Source organism: Cyprinus carpio, chromosome A2, assembly GCF_018340385.1.
Source record: "Cyprinus carpio isolate SPL01 chromosome A2, ASM1834038v1, whole genome shotgun sequence".
NCBI classification, from domain to species: domain Eukaryota; kingdom Metazoa; phylum Chordata; class Actinopteri; order Cypriniformes; family Cyprinidae; genus Cyprinus; species Cyprinus carpio.
The window spans coordinates 12,477,674-12,501,036 of NC_056573.1; the positions used below are offsets into that span (position 1 = coordinate 12,477,674).

At 37.8% G+C, this 23,363-nt stretch overlaps 1 protein-coding gene across 2 annotated transcripts in view; it reads left to right on the plus strand.

Moving 5' to 3' along the window:
- The window catches only part of LOC109105099 (fibronectin type III domain-containing protein 3B-like), a 122,744-nt gene that overhangs the window by 31,571 nt on the left and 67,810 nt on the right, over positions 1-23,363 (plus strand). For both annotated transcript variants that reach the window (XM_042773608.1, XM_042773616.1), the window contains exon 3: positions 426-501. In XM_042773608.1, the coding sequence (XP_042629542.1) occupies positions 426-501 (76 nt within the window). The remainder of the gene's footprint in view (positions 1-425; positions 502-23,363) is intronic.

Genomic DNA, 23,363 nt, shown 5'->3' on the forward strand with positions numbered 1-23,363 from the left:
GCAGGAAGTAGGTGCCCAGATCTCCAGGGCTAGAGCAGGGAGATGGGAGGTCTGCTTGACACACGAGCATCAGGGCTGTGAGGAAACGTAGGGCTCGTGCAACATGGCGGGCCAACTTTTTCACATCTACAGGCACGTTTGCACTCTCAACAACCTGTTCACTGAGAACCAGATGGTAAGCAGAAGATGGCTCGGCGATCGGACCGTTTCACATCTGGTTTCACAACATCTGGTTGCATCATATTTTCTTTCTTGGCAGTTGTGGTGACTATAGTTCGCTGAATGTTCCACGGCTCATTTTAAAGTTATGGATTAATGCATTTTAAGAAATTGCAACATTTTTTCCTGTCTTGGATTGTGTTTGCAGACAAAACTTTGGATTTGCATCAGAAGTTTCGCATGTCTGATTCCCAGTGTTTTTGCAGGTGATCTTCGTGCAAGTCAACCCTGGAGAGACCTTCACTATCAGAGCAGAGGATGGATCCCTGCAATGCATTCAAGGTATGTTGTGCTTCCTGTTATATGCAGTTTCACTTGCAACAGGTTCCTCCGTCCTACCATCTCAGGAGGTCGTTTCTGGAATTGGGATGGTGCTGTTGTTCACTCTGTTCTTGTTTGCGTGGTGTTTTTCTAGTTAATTGGAACCATGACTGGTGTGATATTGGATTTGGAGCTGGTGTAAACTGATGAGAGGACGGGTAAAGGGCCGTGACTGGCATGCCTCTGAGGATATAAAAGGCAGAGGTTACAATGGCAGATTACAAAAGCTATTTGTCTCATTACCAATCCCCTTTAACATTTAGTGTCTTTGTAGCTAATTAACGATGGACAAGATGGATTGTTTGCACAGGCTGCGGTTAAGTTCTCTGAACAGCTGCACAGATAAGGACAGCTCTCGTTTGAGAAGTTGCAGAACATTCTAGTGTGTTGCCTTCTAAAAATAAAATTTTCAGTAAAAATTCTTGTTAATACAAGAGACCTGAATGAATGATTCGGTAGCTGGTCACAGCATTTCAGTTAGCCAGTGTTATCTAGTGCAGTGTTTTCCAAACTTTTTTGCCTTGTTGTTATATATATATGCTACTGTTTAAAAGTTTAGGGTCAGGAAGATTTTTTTAAAAGTAATTAATACTTTTATTAATTTATTAATTACTGTTTTTTTCTGTATTAAGAGTGTGGAGATTTTACTGTAAACTTCTAGTTTTTTTTGTCAACTATCACTTTAGAAGCTTTGTTTTATATTATTTTATGTATTTATTTTGGTAGAGTTTAAGATTCAAACACAATGTCATGAGTGTGATTATTGGTTTTATACAACTGTCTTATACAATCAACAAAATCAGTGATTTTTAAATTTAGACATTGTTAAGGCAGAATGTTTAGACATTTATACAGGTAAAATCACAGTCGCCTTAGAAAACACTGTTACTTAAAGGGGTCATATGACATTGTTAAAAAGAACATTATTTTGTGTATTTGTTGTAATGCAATGTATTTATGCAGTTTAAGGTTCAAAATACATGTAATTTTCCACATATTGTACATTATTGTTGCTCCTCTATGCCCCACCTTTCTGAAATGCATCAATTTTCACAAAGCTCGTCGTTCTGAAAAAATAGGTGTACACTGATTGGCCAGCTATCCAGTGCATTGTGATTGGCCTAATACCTCAAGTGTGTGATGGAAATGTTACACCCATTACCATACTGTGATGCCGTCTCCCAGCGTGATGAGACAAAACCAGTAAAACCCATTACAAACGAGGCATTTGTTGCATCCAGTGGGGACATAATTACTGGTTATAATTACTTGTACTGTCTTTTTACGCGTTGCGTTGCATATCGCGCCGCGTAAACATAAAACCATGTCTGCATTTGTAATCGGAGAAACGACAAACAACAAGCGCTACTCTACACTGCTCAAAACTCGCGTTTGAATCATCAATGGCAGATTCTTTAAATATGAAAAGGTACTTACAGGCTGTGAGTCAGAAGTGCCAGACTCTCCTTGCAAAGTTGGAATTGCCCCACTTTATAGAAACAGCCTTTGTGCACAGACAACATTGTAGGCTACTCTCCCAGGATCTGGAAACAGTTCTGCATAAAATGCGCTGCACACATCTGAATATTTGGATTGAACTGTTCTGGAATAGTGTTGTAAACACAACTTAACCACTGATTTCTAGTTGTGTCCTCTTTTGGAAGTTCAAACAAAGTAGTTTCGCTTTCACAAAGAAACACACAGCGGCAGCAACAATACAGCAAAAATCAAAGTTACGCCTTCTTTCTGTGCATAAACATTTGGGCGGTGATATGCAAATCTTCCCACACAGTGACGTAGACGTGGGAGCGTGTTTAAATGAGGCGTTTTAGGAGGGTGTGGACGAGTCTTAACTTTTATAAAGAATATCTCTTTGGGTATGAGACTTTAGTCTTTACAAATTTAGGGATCTTATCTATGCACGAACAGCTTGTAACACTCCAAAGAGAAAGGAAAACGTGAAATTGCATCATATGACCCCTTTAAGGTAACATAACAGAGATTTCCCTGCTCAAAAGTGATCTTCAGGTTGTGGAGGCATAGACAGGTGGAGAGCAGGCTGGATGGGCTGTGAAGGGCACACTATTGTGATAAGAGTCAGAAACAAGGCTCTGTAGGGCTTGGCAGCAACATGTGTTGACACAAGAATAGAACAACAGACCACAGGCAATAGCACTGGCCCTGCTCGTTGCCACAATGTGCCTTTGTGTGTTCGTCAGCTTTAGGTCCTCACCTGTGATCCCAATAGCTCTTTTTTTGTGGGTTTATACATTAACTTTCATCCGTTGTAATCTCAGCCAGATTGAGTCATGCCAAGTGTGCTTGTTGCTTCATTTTTGTCAAACCAGTTACTCCTAAAAGAAAAGCATCAATGCTGTAATTAATGGCTGTACTTGACTTTAACCTCTCCCTGTGGAAGGATAAAATCATCAAGGCAGTACTTATTTCAAGCCTTTCAGTTTGTGCCATTGTGTTGGACAGAAGCACACAAGCACATCCGATGCTTAGTGAAAAGGCTTGGCTTATGGCATCGCGGCGTTGAAAAAAGCAACGAAAAGCAACCTGATGAAACAACGAGAACAAGGTGTGGCACACGGAGGAGAGGGGCATTTCAAATGCACGTGTTTACAGAAAAGGTCACTGGGTTTAATTAGAAGTGTCGACTGAAGCACAGGCTCTGAAGTAGCTGCTTTTTACAGAGAGGCTTCTTTGTCATTATGCAAGCCTCAGAGCAGAAGCCTAGATTTAGGATTTTATATAAAGTAACCGCTGTTTAGCCCGTGGACCGCTGGCAACACAGAATGTGCAGAGAAAACATTTTGAAAATGCTTGGGCCAAAATCGCATTTGGAGTCAAAAGGTTTATTTAAAGGGATAGTTCAGCCAAAAAGATCATTCTATCATCATTTACTCACCTTATGTCGCTCCAAAGCTGTCATAAAAGAAGATTTTGAGATTGTTTTTGTCAATGTTTTTCAAGAAAACCACACAACATTGCTGACTTTCATTATATAGACAAAAACAATTTTGTGTTCTAGTGAATGATATGATGGTGAATGAATGATTTTTTTTTTGGGTGAACTGTCCCTTTAAATATGAAAGTTTGTTTCTCAGCCACTTGGTTTTTGACACCAGGCCTCTGGAATTATTGAACTAGGCTAGCGGAAAAGTGGAAAGAAGAGGCTGTTGAGTAACAATTTTATAATTAAGGATTCTCTGCTCTTATTGGTCGCTTTCTGTCCTCCCTCATCATCATCATCTTTCATTGCAAAAATAGCACTTTTTCCTGTCTTCCCACGTGGAGATCCCACTCACCTCTATTTTTGACACACTTAGATGAATGTTGTGCAGTTTTTTTTTTTAAATACAACCCTTAATTTTTGACCCAACTCAAATCTTAACCCTTCGCCTGCCAGGATCCATTGTCAGCATTGCAACAGCTAGTGTCTTTAAGATGTTTGGCTGAGTGGCAGGTCATTACAGCGCTCAGAGCCCTATGTTTACTGAAGTTCCAGCCCGCTCCTATCGCTGCTAATTAGAGTGGAAGAGGTTGAACTGTAATCTTTGTCTTGTTTAAACAGGGTGACCTTTTTCTTTTTCCAGGGGACTGCTTAACAACCCTCCGCCACAGTCCGTTCTCGGCAGTACTCCGTGCTGCTTTCCCACACTTTTGCAAATGGAGGGAGGACCTGCTGTTTAAGTTTAGCCGCTGCTGGGTTGCTTGTTTTCTGTATGTGTGTCTCTCTTTCTTTTTGTTGTTTTGTTGTGAGGTCAGGGCAATGTGTGAAGGCGTTATCTCCAGCATTTCCCCACCGAGGAAGAGCACAGTTGTGTTTTGACTAGCCTATCCTGAGATATGTGGTGTTTATGAAGGGCAGGTAAAGTGAGTTTTGAGGTTAACTAGGGACACGGGTTCTATTTAAATGGGCAATTCAGCCATCTGTGAGCACTTCCTGTTTGTCATTTACCTAAGGTCCTGGCACGATCCGCCAGCCACTTTCATCTCTTATGCTTTTGGACAGACATTAACCATTTTCATTTTTTTTCTTCTCTCTTCAGTATCTGCTGATAAGGCACCAACTGTTTTAGTATTTAAGAGCAGTTTTTTTCTGTTAAGACATGAAAATATGAAATGGTACTCGCAACACATTTTTACTTCTTTAATGTGACATATTTCCTAGTTGAACAGGATATTCAGTAAGAATTTCTTTCCAATTGGACCAGATTGGCTGGTAAAAAGTAGAGGTTTGATACCAGGATGAAGGTTAGTTACTAAAACAATTCCTAGTTTTTGGTATTGGTTAACATTATCCAATAGCCTGTGTGGCCTAGGTGACATCATCAGAAAATGAAAGATGTTTTACAAAGACAAACATTGTTTTTATGTGAAACTGCATTCACTAATGAATTTGCTAATAAAATGTGTATTAAAAGTAAACAAGTTGACTTGTATGTGACATTTTCATATATATTTTCATATATTGCTTACCACATCCATAACCTGCTCACTAGTGCCCCTGACTGAAATGCTGTGAATATCTTATGATTGGCATATTGTTGAACATGGGACACTGTAGACATTTATAATGGCAGTCAAAATAAATTTGGGATGTAATGCATCTCAATAAATACGAACATAAAATCATTAGTATACATTGATTTTGTAGTGTGTTCTTGGCAGTTTGATACGCAGTTGAATTAAGATTTCACAGTTGAATAAGCCTGTAAGTCCTCTTGACTCCAGCTTGATGAAATTACATGAAAAGTCCCAGTATCTGTGTCTGTACTGTGAGTATGTTTGTGTAATTAAGTGTGTTTTATTGTTTCTGCTATGAGGAGCCATGGAGAACGGCTTCTCAGGTGTAATTACAGCTTTTGCTGAGAGCAGGTTATTCTCATCTGCACGCCGTAATTTAACAATGATGCGCGGCAAAAATGTTGCAGTCCGCAAGCACTGAACCTGATTTTCTGCACAACACATGCCAAAAAGATTTCATTTATACCTCGGAAAGCATATCGAAATTAAACATGCTGAATGTATTTGTCAGGAGCCCATGGGAGTCAATATTGGCCAGAAAAAGAAAAACAAAAATGAGCAAGGAAGACATGTTGTATTCTCTGACCCAAAGAGGACAAAAGTGTTCTTGTCCTTGCCATGGGACTGTATCTACATCGACTGAAGGTCATTCGCTATCTTTAGAAAAGCCCCATGAATTGCTATTGTGGCATGAAGTGAGTGACTTTCTCAGCTTACCATACTCCCACAAAGCACAGAGACAGAGGGGCAGATATTTCATGCCACAGGCTCTATGGAGTAGGAATGGACTCAAGTACTGAGGTAATAGCAATGCGCTTGGTTGATTTACAGTGTGTCAAGTACTTGAGGAGGGTGGCAGGCAGATACAATACTGAATCTGAACTGTAACCCTGAAGGCAGTGGTTTTACGGTGGTGAAAGTGTGTAACAGTCCCTCCTTTAGGGTTTATTTATCTATGTGCACGAAGCAGCTGGTCTTCTATTTATGTTTGGGAGTCTCGTCGCCTGAGAGACATGTCTAGCTTTAGATAATAGGTCAACTGGAGAAGACACTAAGGTGATGTGCAGTAGTATGTGCTGATGAAGTATAACTTTCTGAAGGAACCCAGAAGATGAGTCCAGTATTGCCTCTGATTATTAAAAGGAATTTAAAATTAAAAAGAGCAGGTCCTTCTGGAGTTAAGTGCTTTGCTCAAGGGCACAATGATGATAACTCCTTGTGGGGGATCGAACCAGCAGCCTATTAGTTACCAGCCCCAGGCTTTAACCTTTAGGCTACCCCAACTCAGAAAATACAATCAGCCCAGTTGTGCATGCACTTGAGGTGAGAACCACCAGACCACCAGAGCTCCACCAGAGCCCAGAGTCCTGGAATGCACACAATTCAATAACATTTTACAATAAAGTTCTATGTTAAAATTAGTTAATGTAAGTGCTTGCATGGAATTAAAATAAACAATATTTTTTACAGCATTTATTTAATTTGAATAATGTTAATGTAATTTTTTTTTTTTTTTACATTTTTATATATATATTTGTAACATTTTAAGTGAAATTTAAGTATAAAATGTTAATTTTAAGTATCAATTGTATTATAAATGAACATCATAATTAAAAGTATATTTATAAATTAGCATTAACCTAAAATAATACATGCTGTAAAAAAATATTGTTCTTTATTTCTTGATGACTAATACATGAATTAGACATTTATAAAGTGTTACCCATAATTCAGTTCTAGAAAGAAAGAACAAGAGTGATGCCTCCTGGCCTGGAGGGTGCACAAGATCAGGTTTGTCATTTGAAGAACGTGATCTCAGATCTGATTTTCTTAAATCTGTTAAAGATCCAGAATAAACACTGACAGACTTTTGACACTTGTATTTGACATCTCCAGTTTCCAACAACAACAACAACAACAAAAAGTCTGTGGGACTGTGTGGTGGTTTATGGAGAAGAGCAGATTCTCTGAGTAAGACAAAGGGTAGGTGAACTGAGAGAATTCCTCCTGTCTACTGGCCCAAGCTCAAGCGAGAAGAGCAGTGTGGGGTGAGAGGGTTCATTTGGACAAGGCCCGGTGACCGTGGCCAGAGAGGCACGGCTGAAACGATTTGTCCTGCTTGTTCCAGATGTGCCTTACAGGCTTTGGCAGAAGATTAAAGCTCTGTTGCCCATTCCTCAGCCACACCCTCTCAGAGCTGAGCAAGTGAGTGAGAAGAAGGGAGAGAGTGTGAACGCATCAGCTCTGCATACCAGAGGCTCTTTAGATCTTTGCAGTTTCAGCACAATGTAACTTAAAAATGTTCCTTGCAGATCATTCTAGTTTCATAACCAAATATTTAGAGCACAGGAGTCCAAAACCAAACCCTACATGGAAACTAGATTTCATCAGGAAAGTATGTGCGCTCCAGTGAGGTTTTAGCTGTGTGACTTGGTGTGGCACCAGGGTAGTTTGGAGTGATGTGGATCAGAATGCAAAGAGGAAGGATCTGGAAGTGAGTGTGTAAAGAGCTGGATCAGTGTTGGGTATAATTTTATATACTTCCATATAGTTTTAGTCTTTAGATGAAAATCTCTTTTAAATTTAATCTGTTTAATAATGTCAAATCATCTAAAGTTCATATAATCAAGGTACACGGTGAAAAAAAGGGTGTCACGGTTTCTACAAAAATACTAAGCAACAGAACTGTTTTCAACATTGATAATGACAAGAAATGTTTCTTAAAGGATCATGTGACACTGAAGACTGGAGTGATAGCTGCTGAGTTAGCTTTGCCATCACTGGAACAATTTAAAATATGATAAAATGGAAAACACTTATTTTAAATCGAAACAATATTTCACATTATTACTCTGTTTTGATCAAATAAATTGGAGACTGCAAATGCAGATGCCGACCCCAGACATTAGACCGGTAGTGTAATTTTAATGCACAATTAATTCAATGCAAATATTCAGATCAACATTACCTGAAATATTACAGTAAGTAACTAAGTTCAAGTTATGTTGTATTTTATATCTGATTAACTGCTGTTACTTTTTTCTCATCAACAGTTTGCTTTTAGTTAATTGTTTAATTTTGCTTTGTATTTCTCATTTGTCAGTGGATGCTTGTGTCAGAGGGAGTTGCAACAACAATTTTTTTTTTCAACTTGCGGCCACTTGATCACTTGCGCAAACTCTTGTATTTTTTTTACATGACTCACCATCCTCATTGAATTCGATGTTTAGTGAGCGCTCTCTAACATAGTGAAGTGTCATCCAGGTTTCCAAGGAAGGCTTAGTCAGGATTAGTCAGATTTTGAACATGATTTTGGACCTCAAATGACGGAGGAGAGGCATCTTTTCTTACTCCTTTTCTCCTCATCTCCAGATCTTCACATCTGTCTCAAAGGTTTTAGGAGGCCACATGCGGCTCTTCCAAGAATAATTGCTTATGTTCCTTTGAAATAAACAGGTTTTTAGTGGAACTGGGTTGGCTGTCCTGAAATCTCAGACTGAACTGAACTCCTCGAGTCTGTCAGCAATTCTGTCCACCAGCTACATGCCCCACCTTTTTTTCATCTGTTTTTTTTCTTCTTCTGGTTTTCCTTTTGGAGAGGCTTTTGTGTCCCGTCTTCTGTTTTTAATCTCTCCTTGCGCCTTTCTGAATTCTCACCGTCTCACTGGGAGTCTAGTCCTCCTTCTACAGTAATATTTCTTTGCTCACTCATCTCTCTCTCTCTCTCTCTCTCTCTCTGTAGGCAGTCTGCTCCAGACAGCTTGAGTGCGACCTGGCAGCAGTTTTGTTTGCTGCTGACGTGGCTCTGCTATATCAGGGCTGCTGAAATCCCTCTCCCTCTCTGTCTACCTCCCTCCATCTCCTTTACTTCCTGCTTCAGTAGCTGGCAATCTATACTTCACTCTCACAAAAAAGTCACACAGGTTTTTAATACTGATCAGTCGGGTTTTTTTCATTTGGATTTGGGTCGTTCCTCTGCGATGGCATATGGAACCGAGTCGAGTATGCATGGTGTGGTGTGGGGCTGTGCCATGTCTACCCCGCTGTGCTCCAGCTGAGGAGTCTGTGGTCTGTGCCGGAGCCAATGATGGACACGGCTCTCTGAAACATTCTGCTGATGCAAACTCTTCTGTGTGGAGACAGAATGTTGCCATTTAAAAGCATAGTTCACCCAAAAATGAAAATTCTACTGTAATCCAGTCATTCCCCTGTCGATTTTTGTTTCCTTAGAAATTGAATTATTTAGGAGAAATTGAATATTGCATAACTCTTCTTTTAGGGGTGCATTGTGTGTTGGTGGAATAACAGTTATTGGCCAATATTACAGTTCTTTTTAAATTAATCTGTTTCAGTGAATATTAGATCACGTATTTACTTAATCTTTAAAAACACAACTTTAATAACACTGTAAAATGTAATCTTAACCATATCTTCTTTTTCATACTGTGCATTTATGTTGTAAAGCCTAAATTCACTTGTAGCATCTGAATCAACTGGTTTTAGTTTTACTTTTAATCCATTTTTATAATTATTAATGTTTAATATTGCCCATTTATCATTTATCAGCCTTAGCATAAAAATGATTACCAGTATCAATCATAAAATTATGCATTAAAATGATGTCATATTTGCATTCATTGTAGCATCTTAATAAGTTGATTTTAATAATAATAATAAAAAATATTTTTTTAATAATTTACCAATTTATTTATTTTAAATGATTACTTTAATATTGGCCAATTATCAGCTACAGTATTAGCCTCAACATGAAAAAAATTATTATCAGATTTGTACATAAAATGTGCATTCATTGTAGCACCTACATCAATTGATTCAAGTTTATTTTTAACCGTTTATTGTTTTTAAATTTATTGTTAATATTGGCTCTTTATCAGTTATCAGCCACAACATGAAAATAATTATTGTCGGCATATACCATAATTTTAATACTGTTTGGCTTACAGGAGATGTGTATAGAGACCGTTTTGGAAATTTTTTTGGAAATTCCAAGAGGTGATGTTACTTGTGCAGAAATGAAGTTTTGGCTTAAAAGTTATTCTGAACCTCAGAGTTACCTAAAATCTCACCTTTTGCATTTGCTCTGTTGGTGGATTCACAATACAGAATGTTGTGCTGAACAAGATTTAAGCCTCCCACCTTGTGGAAATGGTAAAAAAGGACGAATGCTCAGCGGGAGCTTTTCCTCTAGGTCTTGTAGGACTTCCTCTCGTAGGTCTTCAGCTAAAGGTACTTTTGTATATTTTGTGAGCGGGCCATTGTTATCTCCGTGTATCCTCTTTAAGTGGGGGCAATTCAGAATAGTACAAGAACAACAGACCAGCGGAAAGATGTTTACACACTTCACACTGTCCCAGTCTATCTGTGATCATCTGAACCTCTCTGTTGTCCATTGAAATGTCTTTTATGTGTGTTATTTTAACACATACCTTATGCTAGTGTCAAAATGCAGTTGCATTAAATGAGTCCAAAAGCACATAAAACAGAAGAGGATGCCCGAGGTGTAGCACACACTGCGCTCATATGCAACCTCCCCTCTGAGAGTTCTTCTGAAATCGGTCCCTAGGAGCCACAGGCTCCATCTTAACGGTTCCTCTCATGTTAATGGAAACCATTAACTTGGTTGCTGGAGTCAATAACATCCTCATAACCACTCTCTCTCTCTCTCTGTGTGTGTGTGTGTGTATACATGTCTTACATTAAAGGAATGGCGGTCTTTAGTCTCACAAAAATAAGTAAATATTATATAAGTAGTAGTAGGTATCAGATATCTAGTTTTTTTGCTTTTTTTGCTATGTAAAATCCTAGTGTATGTTTTAAATCCTAGTGAGCTGCAGCCTGCTGTCAGCTGTACTTTCTAGCATAGCATGCTAACTGAAATGGATCATAATCCCAGGGTGCATTAAAAAATCAACTATTTTGAAACGTTCTACATGTGCTCATAATGGGATGTAAATGAGAGGACAGCTCTCACAACTGACTCATGTTTCCAGCTGATTCCAGAGTCTGACATTAGCATGTTGCTAAGATAATATTTTGATATTCTAATAAGCTGAAAACATACTTGGCATATACACAAATACTGAAACAGTACATTTTGAACAAGATGGAACTATTTTGATACTTTTCGGTTCAATAATAATGTAATATGATCACTGTTCTCCTCTACGCAGCAAGCTGTGCTTTGCTAAACTCAGGGTTTGTTTCTTTTATCTGGTTCTTCTGGCTGAAGATAGCAGATTAGGGAGAAGAATGTGAGGCCTGGGTTTGATAGCACCGTGAGGGACTGTGAATTTCAGCTATGGGAAGCATGGGCTTATCCTCACTCTTAAGCCTGGAAGGCATTCAGACATTCTTTCCCTTGTCCTTTTAGAGCAAGTTCAGCTAGACTTTGAGCCTAATGAGACCAGACTGAGGATAGGTATGCTGCACACACGTTTAGTCTCGAGCCTTCAGTGGTGTGAACTGCAGTTTGTCAGCATGATGAGCTGTTAGATATTTGCTTGATGTTTGTTGGCATGTGTTAATATTGATGTAAGTTGAAGTCAGTCATAATATTTCAATGTATTTTTTTTTGTTTTCCAGTGGGTAAAGTTGGACATATTTATGTATGTTTGTGTTTGATTATTTTAATTTAAGTATTTATTTATTTTTAATAAACTAATAATATTAATTATTATTGTTATTGATATTAGCATCCACCATCACAAGCTTGTCAATCAGGCATCTTTTATACCACCATCAAGATGAAAGAGGAAAGCATAAGGTCAGTTTACTGAATGTCCTTGAGGAGCGACATCTGTTGGGTTTGAACCGCATACAGAGCAGTGCAAAAATCTGCTCTTTCATTTTATCACTCTCTCGTTTCTTTTCTTTCACACACACACACACACACACACACACACACACACACACACACACACACACACACACACACACACACACACACACACACACACACACACACACACACACACACACACACACACGCAAACTCTTATGTGTATACTCCACCCATTTCTTCTGTTTTCTCAAAGAAGCTTGAATATATTTTTTAGGTGCTCAAGAATGGCTGGATGGAGCTCCTGGCTTGATTCTTGCTGTTTGCTCACAAATGTCTGGGTTCGTAATGCTGGGGTGGGGTTTTGGCTGATGTATGAGACTGAATGAGATGAATGTGCTCTAGGGAAATGGATCTGGATTCATGAATCTCTGAGATTTGAATGATAAGGAGCTTTTTAGAAGTAATAGCCACAGAGCACACGGTGTGCATTTACTCCAGCAGAAATGCAGCATTCTGATGTAAGGGGTCAGACTCATCAGCACTTGGGCGGATGGGAGTTCAGTTTTCATAAGCACTGCAATCTCTCGGCTGAGCTGGAAATATCTATCCATAACAATGTTACAATAGACATTGTCTTCAGATTGAGTGAGATTCTATAGCGATATTTCTATAAAAGTTCCTGTGGAGAGGTGTGCTGGTATAGTGCCTGTACTGGACGTCCCAACGATTTCTGTATATGTATTCATACGTATTTTTTGTGGTGGCTATTTAATGCATGTTTGTACGACCTCACTCATATGATTTTATACGATTTGTCTAAACCACAGTGTCGGGTAGGTTTAGGGGCAGGGTTAGGTATAGGTGATTCGTACAAATGCATACGAATTGTGCTATTCGTAAAATACGTACGATTTGGCAACAATCGTATGAATTTGTATGAGTGTGGTCGTACGAATTCGTACGAATTAGCCATCTCATAAAATATGTACGAATTGCCATGAGATCGGGCTGGACGTCCTGCTGTTGTGTGTATGCAGATATTTCTTGAGACAGTGCAGTGTTTACGGAATATTTTCTTTTTTTTAGAACGAAGAATAAAAAAGATTGGATAGGGAAAGCTCTGGCTATATGTGGATGTGGCCTTAGAGTTGAGTCAAGCCGAGTTGAGACAAACCATAATCCAAAAATGTTTACCTTTATCTCACTCAAGGATTGTATAAAATAAAGTGCAACATCTTTTGGTGTTTTGTTTAATTTTTTTGAGAACTGAATCTGTACAAAATGCAGGCTGTATATAAACCCACAACCCATCACATTAGCAACACTGATCAACTTATCTGGAGCAAATGTGCTAATCGTTAGGCCACAGCTCTGAAAATTTGAAGTAAAATGCACTGAAAGCAGAAATCCACTGGTCTGCTGCCATTCTGGCATTGCTTCAGAATCAGACAGAGTTTTCTGGCTGCAAGAGCACATGAGCTTGTTTTCACTATTGGCTACATTTTTAAGGCCGGTTCTCAAGGCCAAAATTGACAAGAACCTTCCTGGACAATGTAGTTCTGTTTTGTTTACAGGATATTGGGGGAGGTACAGTATCCAGGGGAACTAATGAGGAGAAGTGTGAGAGCGGACTATTTTCAGAGAGCTTATCTGAAGGGCAGAGCAGGACATGGTTTATTCTCAACCCCTGCATTCCTGTCACATGATTTCAGGCCACATCCCCCTCCTCTAAACACCCGGCATTACTGAACACACTTACAGGAGACACAGAGAGGATGCAGCTTATGTGTGTGTGTGATATTTACACGTCATCGCTGGCTCCAGGTGTGTAACCTGGGCTATGAATGTGTAAAGAGTGAGATGGCTACAGTAAACACAGCTGTTGAAACACAGTGTTAACAATCCTTCCCAAAGTCCAGTTCTCGCCATTCTGATGTGGACCTTTATAAGACTAGCTTACAGCACTTCCCTTGACCCATTTGCACACACACTAGAATTTGGAATCATTGGGAACTCGATGATTCCAGTTCCTTGGCGATTACTTTGACGTTTCTTTTATTGATTATTTGGGACAGAATAGACAATAATTTGAAAGTGATTCAGATTGCATTTATTGATCTTTAGCATAAGTGGTGTCGTTAATCACGATTACAGCTTGAAGTGATGCTCAGTCTCACCTGGGCTTCATCTGCAAGCAGCAATATATCAAATGTACGTGATCACAATACATCCTTTAACTTGATGCAAATTTTACAGGCATTACACTTTCTCTTTTCGTCCATTTAGCTTGGGTTTGATCAGTTTGTTAAACAACTACATTCCTAGAACAAATACTTTTGGTTAGCATGTCTATCCATGCCATTCAACACTAGTGGAAAAGAATGTGAAAACTTTGCAAATATTGAAGGTGCTTAAGAACTTTACAGCCTTTCAGGGTCTAAATTACCTGATAATCCTGCCATTACAATAGGTTTAGGAATAGAAGGTCATTGAGTTTGCCAGTGTGTGGTGTTAATGGAGAGCAGAACATCTTGCAGACTGCCAGTGGATCTGGCTGCATGCTCTAGTCATCTGTAGACCATCTGACCCACACAAACTCACACCTGTGGGGCAGGTAATGTTTACAGATGTGCAGATGAGGGTGAAGTCATCTTCTCGTGAGTCGCTTCCCTTTGAAGCACATCAAAGATGGCAAACACAGTCTTATGCGTGCTGTATGCTCCTCCCTCTCATCACCCCAGTCCTCATCCTCCTCCTCGGAGTTATGAGCTCATAAAAACATTACACTTGCTAAAATTACTCCCAAAGGAAGCTTTGAAAGACATTTTTAAACAAGTGCTCCCTCTTCAACTTTGACGTGTGTTCTCCTCTGAACTTGACTTGTAAAAACACACTTAGGCTTTTAAAGTGGAGCTGCGGTGATCTGATCAGATGATGACCCAGTACAGGTGGTGAGTCACCATGGCATGTCCCTGTAAAGGCTCAACAGTTAGGATTTTTTTATGGCCTGCCAACATATTACTCATGGCTCCATCACAAAACAGTGTTATTTATTTTACCAAATTGATTTTAATTCAAACATGAATTTAACAACAAAAAAAAAAAAACTTATTTTAATCGTTTTCATTTTAAATTTTAGCTAATAATAACAACAACACTGTCACATTAAATATCATTTTATTTTTATTCCACAATAAATTATTATAATTTACAATATGAAAAATGCATATTTATTTAAGGTTAGCTAAAAATCACTTTTCAGAGTGTTATTCAATAATTAGTGTTCTCAAAGCAAAGGTAATCCAAATGTAAAAATGAAGTAAAATTTTTATGTGGAAATATTTTTCCATTTTTAATTAAATGTTTAATAAAAAGTTTTTCACGTATTTTTATTGTTTAAATTTTTTTACTAAAAAATACTAAAACTAGGTTTTTAATTTGGAACAATAATCCTTCTGGCAACTCACGAACTAGTTTATTTAAAAAAAAAATACCTTTAGCAAGGTACAGTAAATGCTATTCATATTAGTATTTTTTCAGGTTTACAGCATCTTACTACATGACTTCCCAATGCCTAAACAGATTGCTTTTTCCTTTCCACCTCCCTTTGATTGTAGGAGAGATGAAAGGCTGCATTGAGGAAGGAAGGAAGGAAAGAGGGAGGGAAAGAGGGAAAAACATTTATTTAAACTCTAACTTGTCAAGGACAGACAATGGTGATGGTAGACAAAAACAGTTGAAAAAAAGTTCATTGGCTCAAAACAGACAGACAGACAGACACACACACACACACACACACACACACACACACACACACACACACACACACCCGAACACACACATATTGAGAATAGTTGAAATTGTCTCCACTGGTGGGCACTATGTGGCCGCCGTCCTCCCTCTCTCATAGTGTGTTGGTAAAACAGAGACATTCTATGCTGGAAACCTTCCTCAGGTTGGCCTAGATTGAAGTGGATTGGTTTCTGTCTGCCATGTTTAAGTCTGTTCGACTCAGGAATTTGTCGTCTGCCTGAGAGATTTGGTGTGAAGCTCTTTTCTTTGTTTCCTTTGACCCATGAAGAGTTGTATGTAAGACTTTGTGGTATCGTGGGCTCATTTTATTAACTGTTATATGCTCACCCTGTCCTGATCTTGTTTTCTGGTATGTGAAATATTTGCCGCAGTGAATGAGGGTTTGAAGTTGCTGCCAGTAGTTTACAGGAAGTCAGCTTGCAGATAAAGGTTAAACCGAGGTCTTGTGTATTGCAATGAGGTGCGAGATGCTCATCGTCGGAGGCTGTGTTTACACACACTGTCTGTTCTTCTTCCTTAATTCTTGTGGGTGTTTTGTCTCTCCCTTTCTTTCTCTTTCTATGTCAATTTCATTATTTTTGAAATGTAACATTTTTTGGTGAACTTCATATGATTTTTTTGTCAAAACATCAAAATGCACAGAAAAAAACTGATAAAATAAAATGACTACTCAGTTGTACAGTAATTAGTAAATCATTATTGGAACCATATTATTATTAAGTTATTTGTTTTGATGTTTTGGTTTGCTTTTCTTTATTTCTTGTTTTGCTTTGCTTTGCTTTAATAGCTACTCTAACTTTTTTTTTTTTTTTTTTTTTTTTGTAGTTGTAGTTTTGTGTTCAGACAATGAATGAACTAGTGAAGCTGAGAGCAGTGGTTGATTCCTGAGGGTGTGGAGTTCAAATATAGATTTCCTTGTGACAGATACATTACTGCCCTCACCAAGTAACACCTGCATTTGATCTCTTTTACAGAGTTCTTTCTCCAGTGCTTTCTCTTTCTCTCTTTCATTTCTCTCAGAGTATCTGAATCAGCAAAGCATTATTGGCATGACTGTAAAGGATGGCTATATTAACAAAAAGCTTTCAGCTGCTTACAAAGTCCAGGTGTTGTGCATAAAGGAAATAAAATACCATAAATAGAATAACACGGCATGTTGACAAAGTATTTGAAATCACAGTGGGTTCATAGAACTGTAATATTCTTACAAAGTGGCAGGAAAGAAAGGAGAATGTCAGTAATAGCATTTTGAGTAGGGAAATGTCAACCCCCATTATTTTGTTTGGAAAATTGAAGGAAAGTGAAATTGGGCATCGAAACAATTTAGTCCTAATTAAAAACTGCCATTAGAAGAAAAATGCTATATTGTTCCAATTTGAAAAATAACTTCTTATATTAGTCTAGATGCAGGGTAGATTTGAAAACAAATAAATAAAGATCTGCATCCCTGCTGTGTACACGTGTACACTCACACAATTACTTCTAGTTCTAGGCCAACTTTCTCTTTCTCTTCTGTCAGAAAACCTTTGTTGGTGAGACTATAGCCAATAACAACAATGCATTTTAAACAAAGAAAGAAGAAGAATTATAATAGGTATGTAAACTCTAAATGATGAAAGGGAGCAGAGTCCTCATTACATAGATGGAGAGAAATATAAGAGAAGCTGTTCACTCTCTTTCCTTCTTTTTGTCACTTGATGATAGAGGCCTAGAGTTTGTTTCTTAAAGGGTCTGCCAAACGGAGGGAGAGAGAAGAGTATTAAGCTTGTTTACATCTGGAATTAAGATCCGTCTCTGGTAATGTTAACTTGAGACGTGTTGTTTACATCTGGTATTAATGTGTGTCTCAAATGTGTTTTTGGTGACACATTTTTCACTCTTCACATGTCAGAGTGTTACTGCATGTTGCACCCCATTTAACCTGTATTTAATGTTGACCATTTGTGATTGGATTAATACCAGGTGTAAAAAGGTTCACAGCTAGTCTCCAGAACACCACTTGTCTTCATTTCTGAGATCCTGAGCCTTGTTCATGTGCTGTTTTTGACAATGGGTGAGTTAATCCAGGTGTTTTTGTAAGCATCGGATGAAAAGTTTGTGTGTGTGTGTGTGTGTGTGTGTGTGTGGTTCTGCCTAAGCAATAAACCGCAGAACGACTGGCCTCACTTTCACTTTGAAACAGGAAGTCGTCTGCTGTCAGCCCTATTTTTCATTTCCATGGGCCTGTTTACACACTCCCAGCTGTGACACCTCTCTATGAGAAAGAGAGAGAGAGAGAGAGAGAAAGAGAGAAAATGTGTGTGTGTGTGTAGGGGGCTGCTGGGAACAATGAGTCACCAGGATCAGGGTTAATAGACCACAACAAAATGTCTTGCCATAATTAAAACCAGTCATGCTACACTTAACTCTCCTTGTCTATACATCCAAAGGTGTGTGTTTGTGATCATCTGTTCACACACATCAGAGAAATGTCATATTCTGTCTGGGGCCAGTAAGGTTTTATTTTATTTTTTAAGGAATTAATGCTTTTGTTCCACGAGGATGCATTCAATTGTTAAAAAAAACCCGACAGTAAAAACATTGTTACACAAGATTCCTATTTCCAAAAAATACTGTACTTTTGAGCTTTCTATTCACCAAAGAAAAATTTATCATGGTGTCCACAAAAACATTAAGCAGCACAAGTGTTTTCAACATCGGTAATAATAGTAAATGCAGCAAATCAGCATATTAAAATGATTTCTGAATGATCATGTGACACTGAAGAATGGCGTAATGCTGCTGAAAATTCAGCTTTGCCATCACAGGAATAAATAGAAAGGTTAATTTAATAAAAACAAATTTGGTAGTATTTCACAATATTACAGTTTTACTGTATTCTTGATCAAATAAATGCAGTCTTGGTGAGTATACGAGACTTCTCTTGAAAGCATCCAGTTCTGAGATGAAGTTTGTTTCCACTAACTGATCTGCATTTCACATCAGGTTTTTGAGCAAGAACCACTGACAGCATTTAATCAGTATCATAGCTCAAATTAATTTTTTATATTTGTGATCTGTGCTAGATGTGAATCCTGTAGGAAAGAAAAAAATGAGATCTCAAATGTTTCTCATGAACAGCAACAAGCTACTTGTTGAACAAGAACATAGTGGCTAGTCTGCCAAATAATGACCAGCTTGGACCTGCTAGAAACCAGCTGCCATATTTCAAAACACAGATGCCAATTTAAACGGGATTTTCCAACAAGGTTGTATTTCTTTTTTTCTCTCAAGAAATTGTAGGAGAAGCATCTGAAGCAGTGATACTTCAATGAAACTGAGACCTCCATTTAGTCTTCAGATGTGTTGGGTTCCTTCATAGCCCAGACACTGAATACACACACATCACACTCTCATCTTGCTGATTTTCTTTTAGTTGCTGCATGTTTGTTTGTCTGCCTTTTTCCACTCTCCACCCTTCAACATGGAGAGCGTGAAACAAAGGCAGGCCTGCCAGCCTAGGAGACGTGACTTTAGCCCTGGCTCTCTGGAACTCCTCTGGACTCAGAAATAGGTCAGGTTAGTAAAAATAGTCCCTAACAAGGGAGGGTCTGCTGCTAACTCTCACTGCTCCATGCTTTTTGTCCAGTGGCCCTAAAACTTCCTCTAAGTGTACACATTCCTGTATGGAAATTGAGGCGTTGACTATGGAGGTACCACTAGAGCACTTGCTAAGCATTGTTATTTTGTTCTTGAAAAGTGTCTGTTAAGAGCTCCACAACTTTCCTCTTGGAAGTTTATGTATTGTTTACTGTGGCCAAAAAGACCATTTCCTTCTGATAACCACAGAGAAACATACAGTATTCACAGTCAATTTGTTTATCCTGCACCCCACCCCCATCAAGTGAGAAAATAAATCAGAAGGAAAATCTTGACTCAGCATTGTTTTCCCCTCCAATCCTTTCATTACTCCCAGAGGAACTGACCATTGCTCAGAATGGAAGGCGTTATTATTGTAACATTATGCGCTTTGCACGGTAATGTTTTCTCACCGGTTAATGAGATATGAGGTAATCTGACAGTGTTGCATTCAGCCCTCCACCAACGCCGTCTCTTGTCGTGTCGCTGGTTCGCCTCTGGTCTGCCTGTTCATGTGTTTTGGAGGAGGCCTGGCTTTGGAGAGTGATTTGCAGGGAGGGTGGGAACTTGCTTTCAAAGCTAGCTTTCTATCGCTAGTCTCTTTGAAATCACCTAACCTACCTTTAACTAAAGGCTGGCCCATGCTAAAAGATTTTAAAAAATCTTATCAGATTTTCAAAATGTGAGAAACCAAACATAACGATAATAAATCATACATTTAACGGTTAGTTTCCTATAGTGTGTGGAGTACTGCAATATTCAAAATTGTTCTGATTATCTTGTAGTGTGTGTCCCACTTAAGAGTTTTCCATCAGTAAACTCCTAATTTGATGTAAGATAGTTGTTGTAGTAGATATGTGTAGGTATTGGGTAGGGTTAAGTGATCTAGATTATTGTCAGAATAAAGTTTTTAAGTACAAATTAACAGCCAATATGCTAGTAATATGCGTGCTAATAAACAGTTAGCTAATAGTGAATAGTTTTCCATAATCTACAGTTTTACCTAAAAATTTAATCAAATGAGATGATTGTTGTCCTACAGTGAGAGTATAGAGCTATTATTTGAACATAACTTGATCTTGGAAGAATTTGATGAGAAATGTTTAAGAATTTCTGGCTTTTGATTGCATACTTTGGCATGTTGGTACAGTATGTTGACAGATCTGAACACAAGACTTTAAGATCTCATCTAAAAAATCTGCAGGAGACACAGAGCTTAATTTAATTTAACTGATATCTAGAAAGACACAACTGAAATTTAAAGAGATTTCTTTTGTGATTACCCCCCCCCCCACACACACACATACACACTTTTCTTATGAAAGTCTTAATTTGCTCTCCATTGTTGTGTAAGAATTCTCATTTGTGATTTTATTTTTATTTTTTATTTATTTTACCTCCTATATTTGCTCTTCATTTACCATCATTGCTGCCTAAAAGAAACAGAAATATTAAAGAGATCTGTTTATTTAACTTATTTTTGTATGAAAACAATTTTGATGTTAAAGATAAAAAGGTTGTTTATTTATTTTTACCCCCACCCTCTTCTTGGTAAGTCTTTATTTAATAAAAATCTTTATTTATAATAAAATACCATAAATTTATTAATTACCATAATTTCTGCTAACAACCGAGAAATTATACATTTTTTTTTTTATACCACCCTCTTCTTATATATATATATATATATATATACATATACATATACATACAGTATATATATCTCATGGGTCTGCAACTGCATTCTGTTCTTATGTCTATTCCATTTCATATAACTACCTCCTCAGAAGACCTTTCCAGACTGTTTTTCTAGTTACATATCCATCTTGTTGCATGGGTTTCTCAGCACTGTGAAATTGCTTTCTTTCTATTACAAAACACCTCCATCCACCTCACTAACTTATCAGACTCAGGCAGAACAAGATAAGAGCAGGAACTGTTGCTAAGCAACTGTGGTTAAACTAAAAAGAACAGCTCAGCAACAACTCCTGACACACTTAATCAGTCTCTGAAAAGCTTCTTTCACGGACTTTCTCACGAATATAGTAGAAGAGATGACCAAAAAAAAAACATTTGCTCAGGATTATCAATTACAAGTTTGAAGGAAGATGTCATATTTACTGTATATAGTAAAATGACCTCAGACACTTTAATATCAAAATTTAGTTTTCCCTGAATAAAATAATAATTGCTCAGAGGTTGTTCTTTAATAGCTCAGGAGGTAATTTCATTTAATTAGGCACCAGATGGATCGGTGTGAATTGTTTGGATACAGGCTAATGCGAATATGAACAGCAGGGCCAGGCATAACAGAAAGGCGATGAGCAAATGTCCCAGAACTGGATGACTGGGAGTTAGATCAGTGGAAAGGGAAGGTGAGGGTGAGCTTTAGGAGTGTCTGGAAGTGGGACAGATGCAGTGTTTGACCCTCGCAGGCCTCCAGAACCACAGAGCCACAGTATAGCACATCTTCTGAATAGTGACTGACCTAAAGTCATAAACTACACTAAAGCCTGTATGGTTCATGACTGAGGCCTTATGTGATGGCTTTATCATAATGAGAAAGAACACAGTGACGCAAAACTCTGCTCAGAGCTGGTTGATTTCATCTTTAGTTTCAAATGTTTCTCAAATGTTTCTCAGGGCTCTATCTTAAAACCTCTTGCTGAAGACATTTGCTCGTTTTTTTTTTTCCTAAGAAAAATTATTCTGAAATTATTTGTCTTCTCTTAGAGTATAAGAAGAGATCTCAATAATGTCTCAAACTTGCCATGATACCAAAGTCTGCAATTAAAAGTCTGAGCTTTCATTACCTCAAACATTTCATATCAAATTCTTCTTTTATTTCTCCTAAAGAATTGTAGAAGAAGAGTACCTATATTTAACATAACCAAGAACTAAGGATTCACTGATATTGTTGTTTTTGATGTATCCAGTTCTATTGTAGTTTGTCTAATTAATTTAGACACTAAAATTTAAAATCAGTCATTTAAAATGCTGCAAGTGAATTTAGGCATCCAAGATTATAATATACAGTATGAAAAATGGATATTAATTTCTAAAATTTACATTTCTAAAAGTTACTTTTAAATTAAAAGGTTAACTTTAATATATGTTAATATAGAGTAGGTTAACTTTAAGAGAGTGTTAGATGATGTCAAATATAACCAAAATATAAAAACAGATTAAAAATCCAGTAACAACAAATACCAATAAATTAAATATTTCTATTATTGTTTTATTATATTGTACATCCCTACTTGGAACTCCTGAACTAAATAGCTTAAGCTCTGACAATGTAAACATTCCTCTAGGCTAGTTAATAACAGGACTGATCTGAGATGTGTGAGAGTGAACAGAACTCAGTCCTGATCCAGTTGTCTGCTAAATCTTTTTATTTGCTCCTCTCTTTCTTTGAGGAAACATTGATAGATCTCCCATGTCTGCATTGGCAGGAAACATTCAAGAAACCCAAATGGGGTTGGCAGTTGAAATTGTGCATTTTGTGTGAGTATGTCTATGTGTTGTTGTATGCAGCAGTAAATCTGACCCAGGCTTTACTCTGTCTGCCTTGCTGCTATTTCAGTGGTGTGTCCTGTCTCGGTTAGTTCCTGCTCTCTCCCTCTCTCAATTTCAGTGTTTTTAAGTGGAATTATGCTGGGCATGCAATAGCAGCAACAACAGACTAACAACAATAACAGACGTGAGTACACATCTGCATCATCATTCAACACACTTTTGATGTGCACTTCCTTCCTTCTCTCTCTGTGTCTAAATCCCCTCAAGCCCCTTTTTCACCAATAGGGTGCTGGTGCCAGGGCCAGTGCCCAATATAAATATATTGTGCATGATTACATCACAGAAAAGTCAGTTCTGGGCTGAAAAAATAATAATAAAAAAAATCTCTGCGCCATTTTTTACTATTTATTTATTTATTGAAAATTGATTACTTAAATATATTATCATAATCACATATCAAAGGTGCCCAATCTGGATCCATTCTGACCATTTATATTACAGAAAAAAAATTAACTGATGTTTGTTGATTGATGAT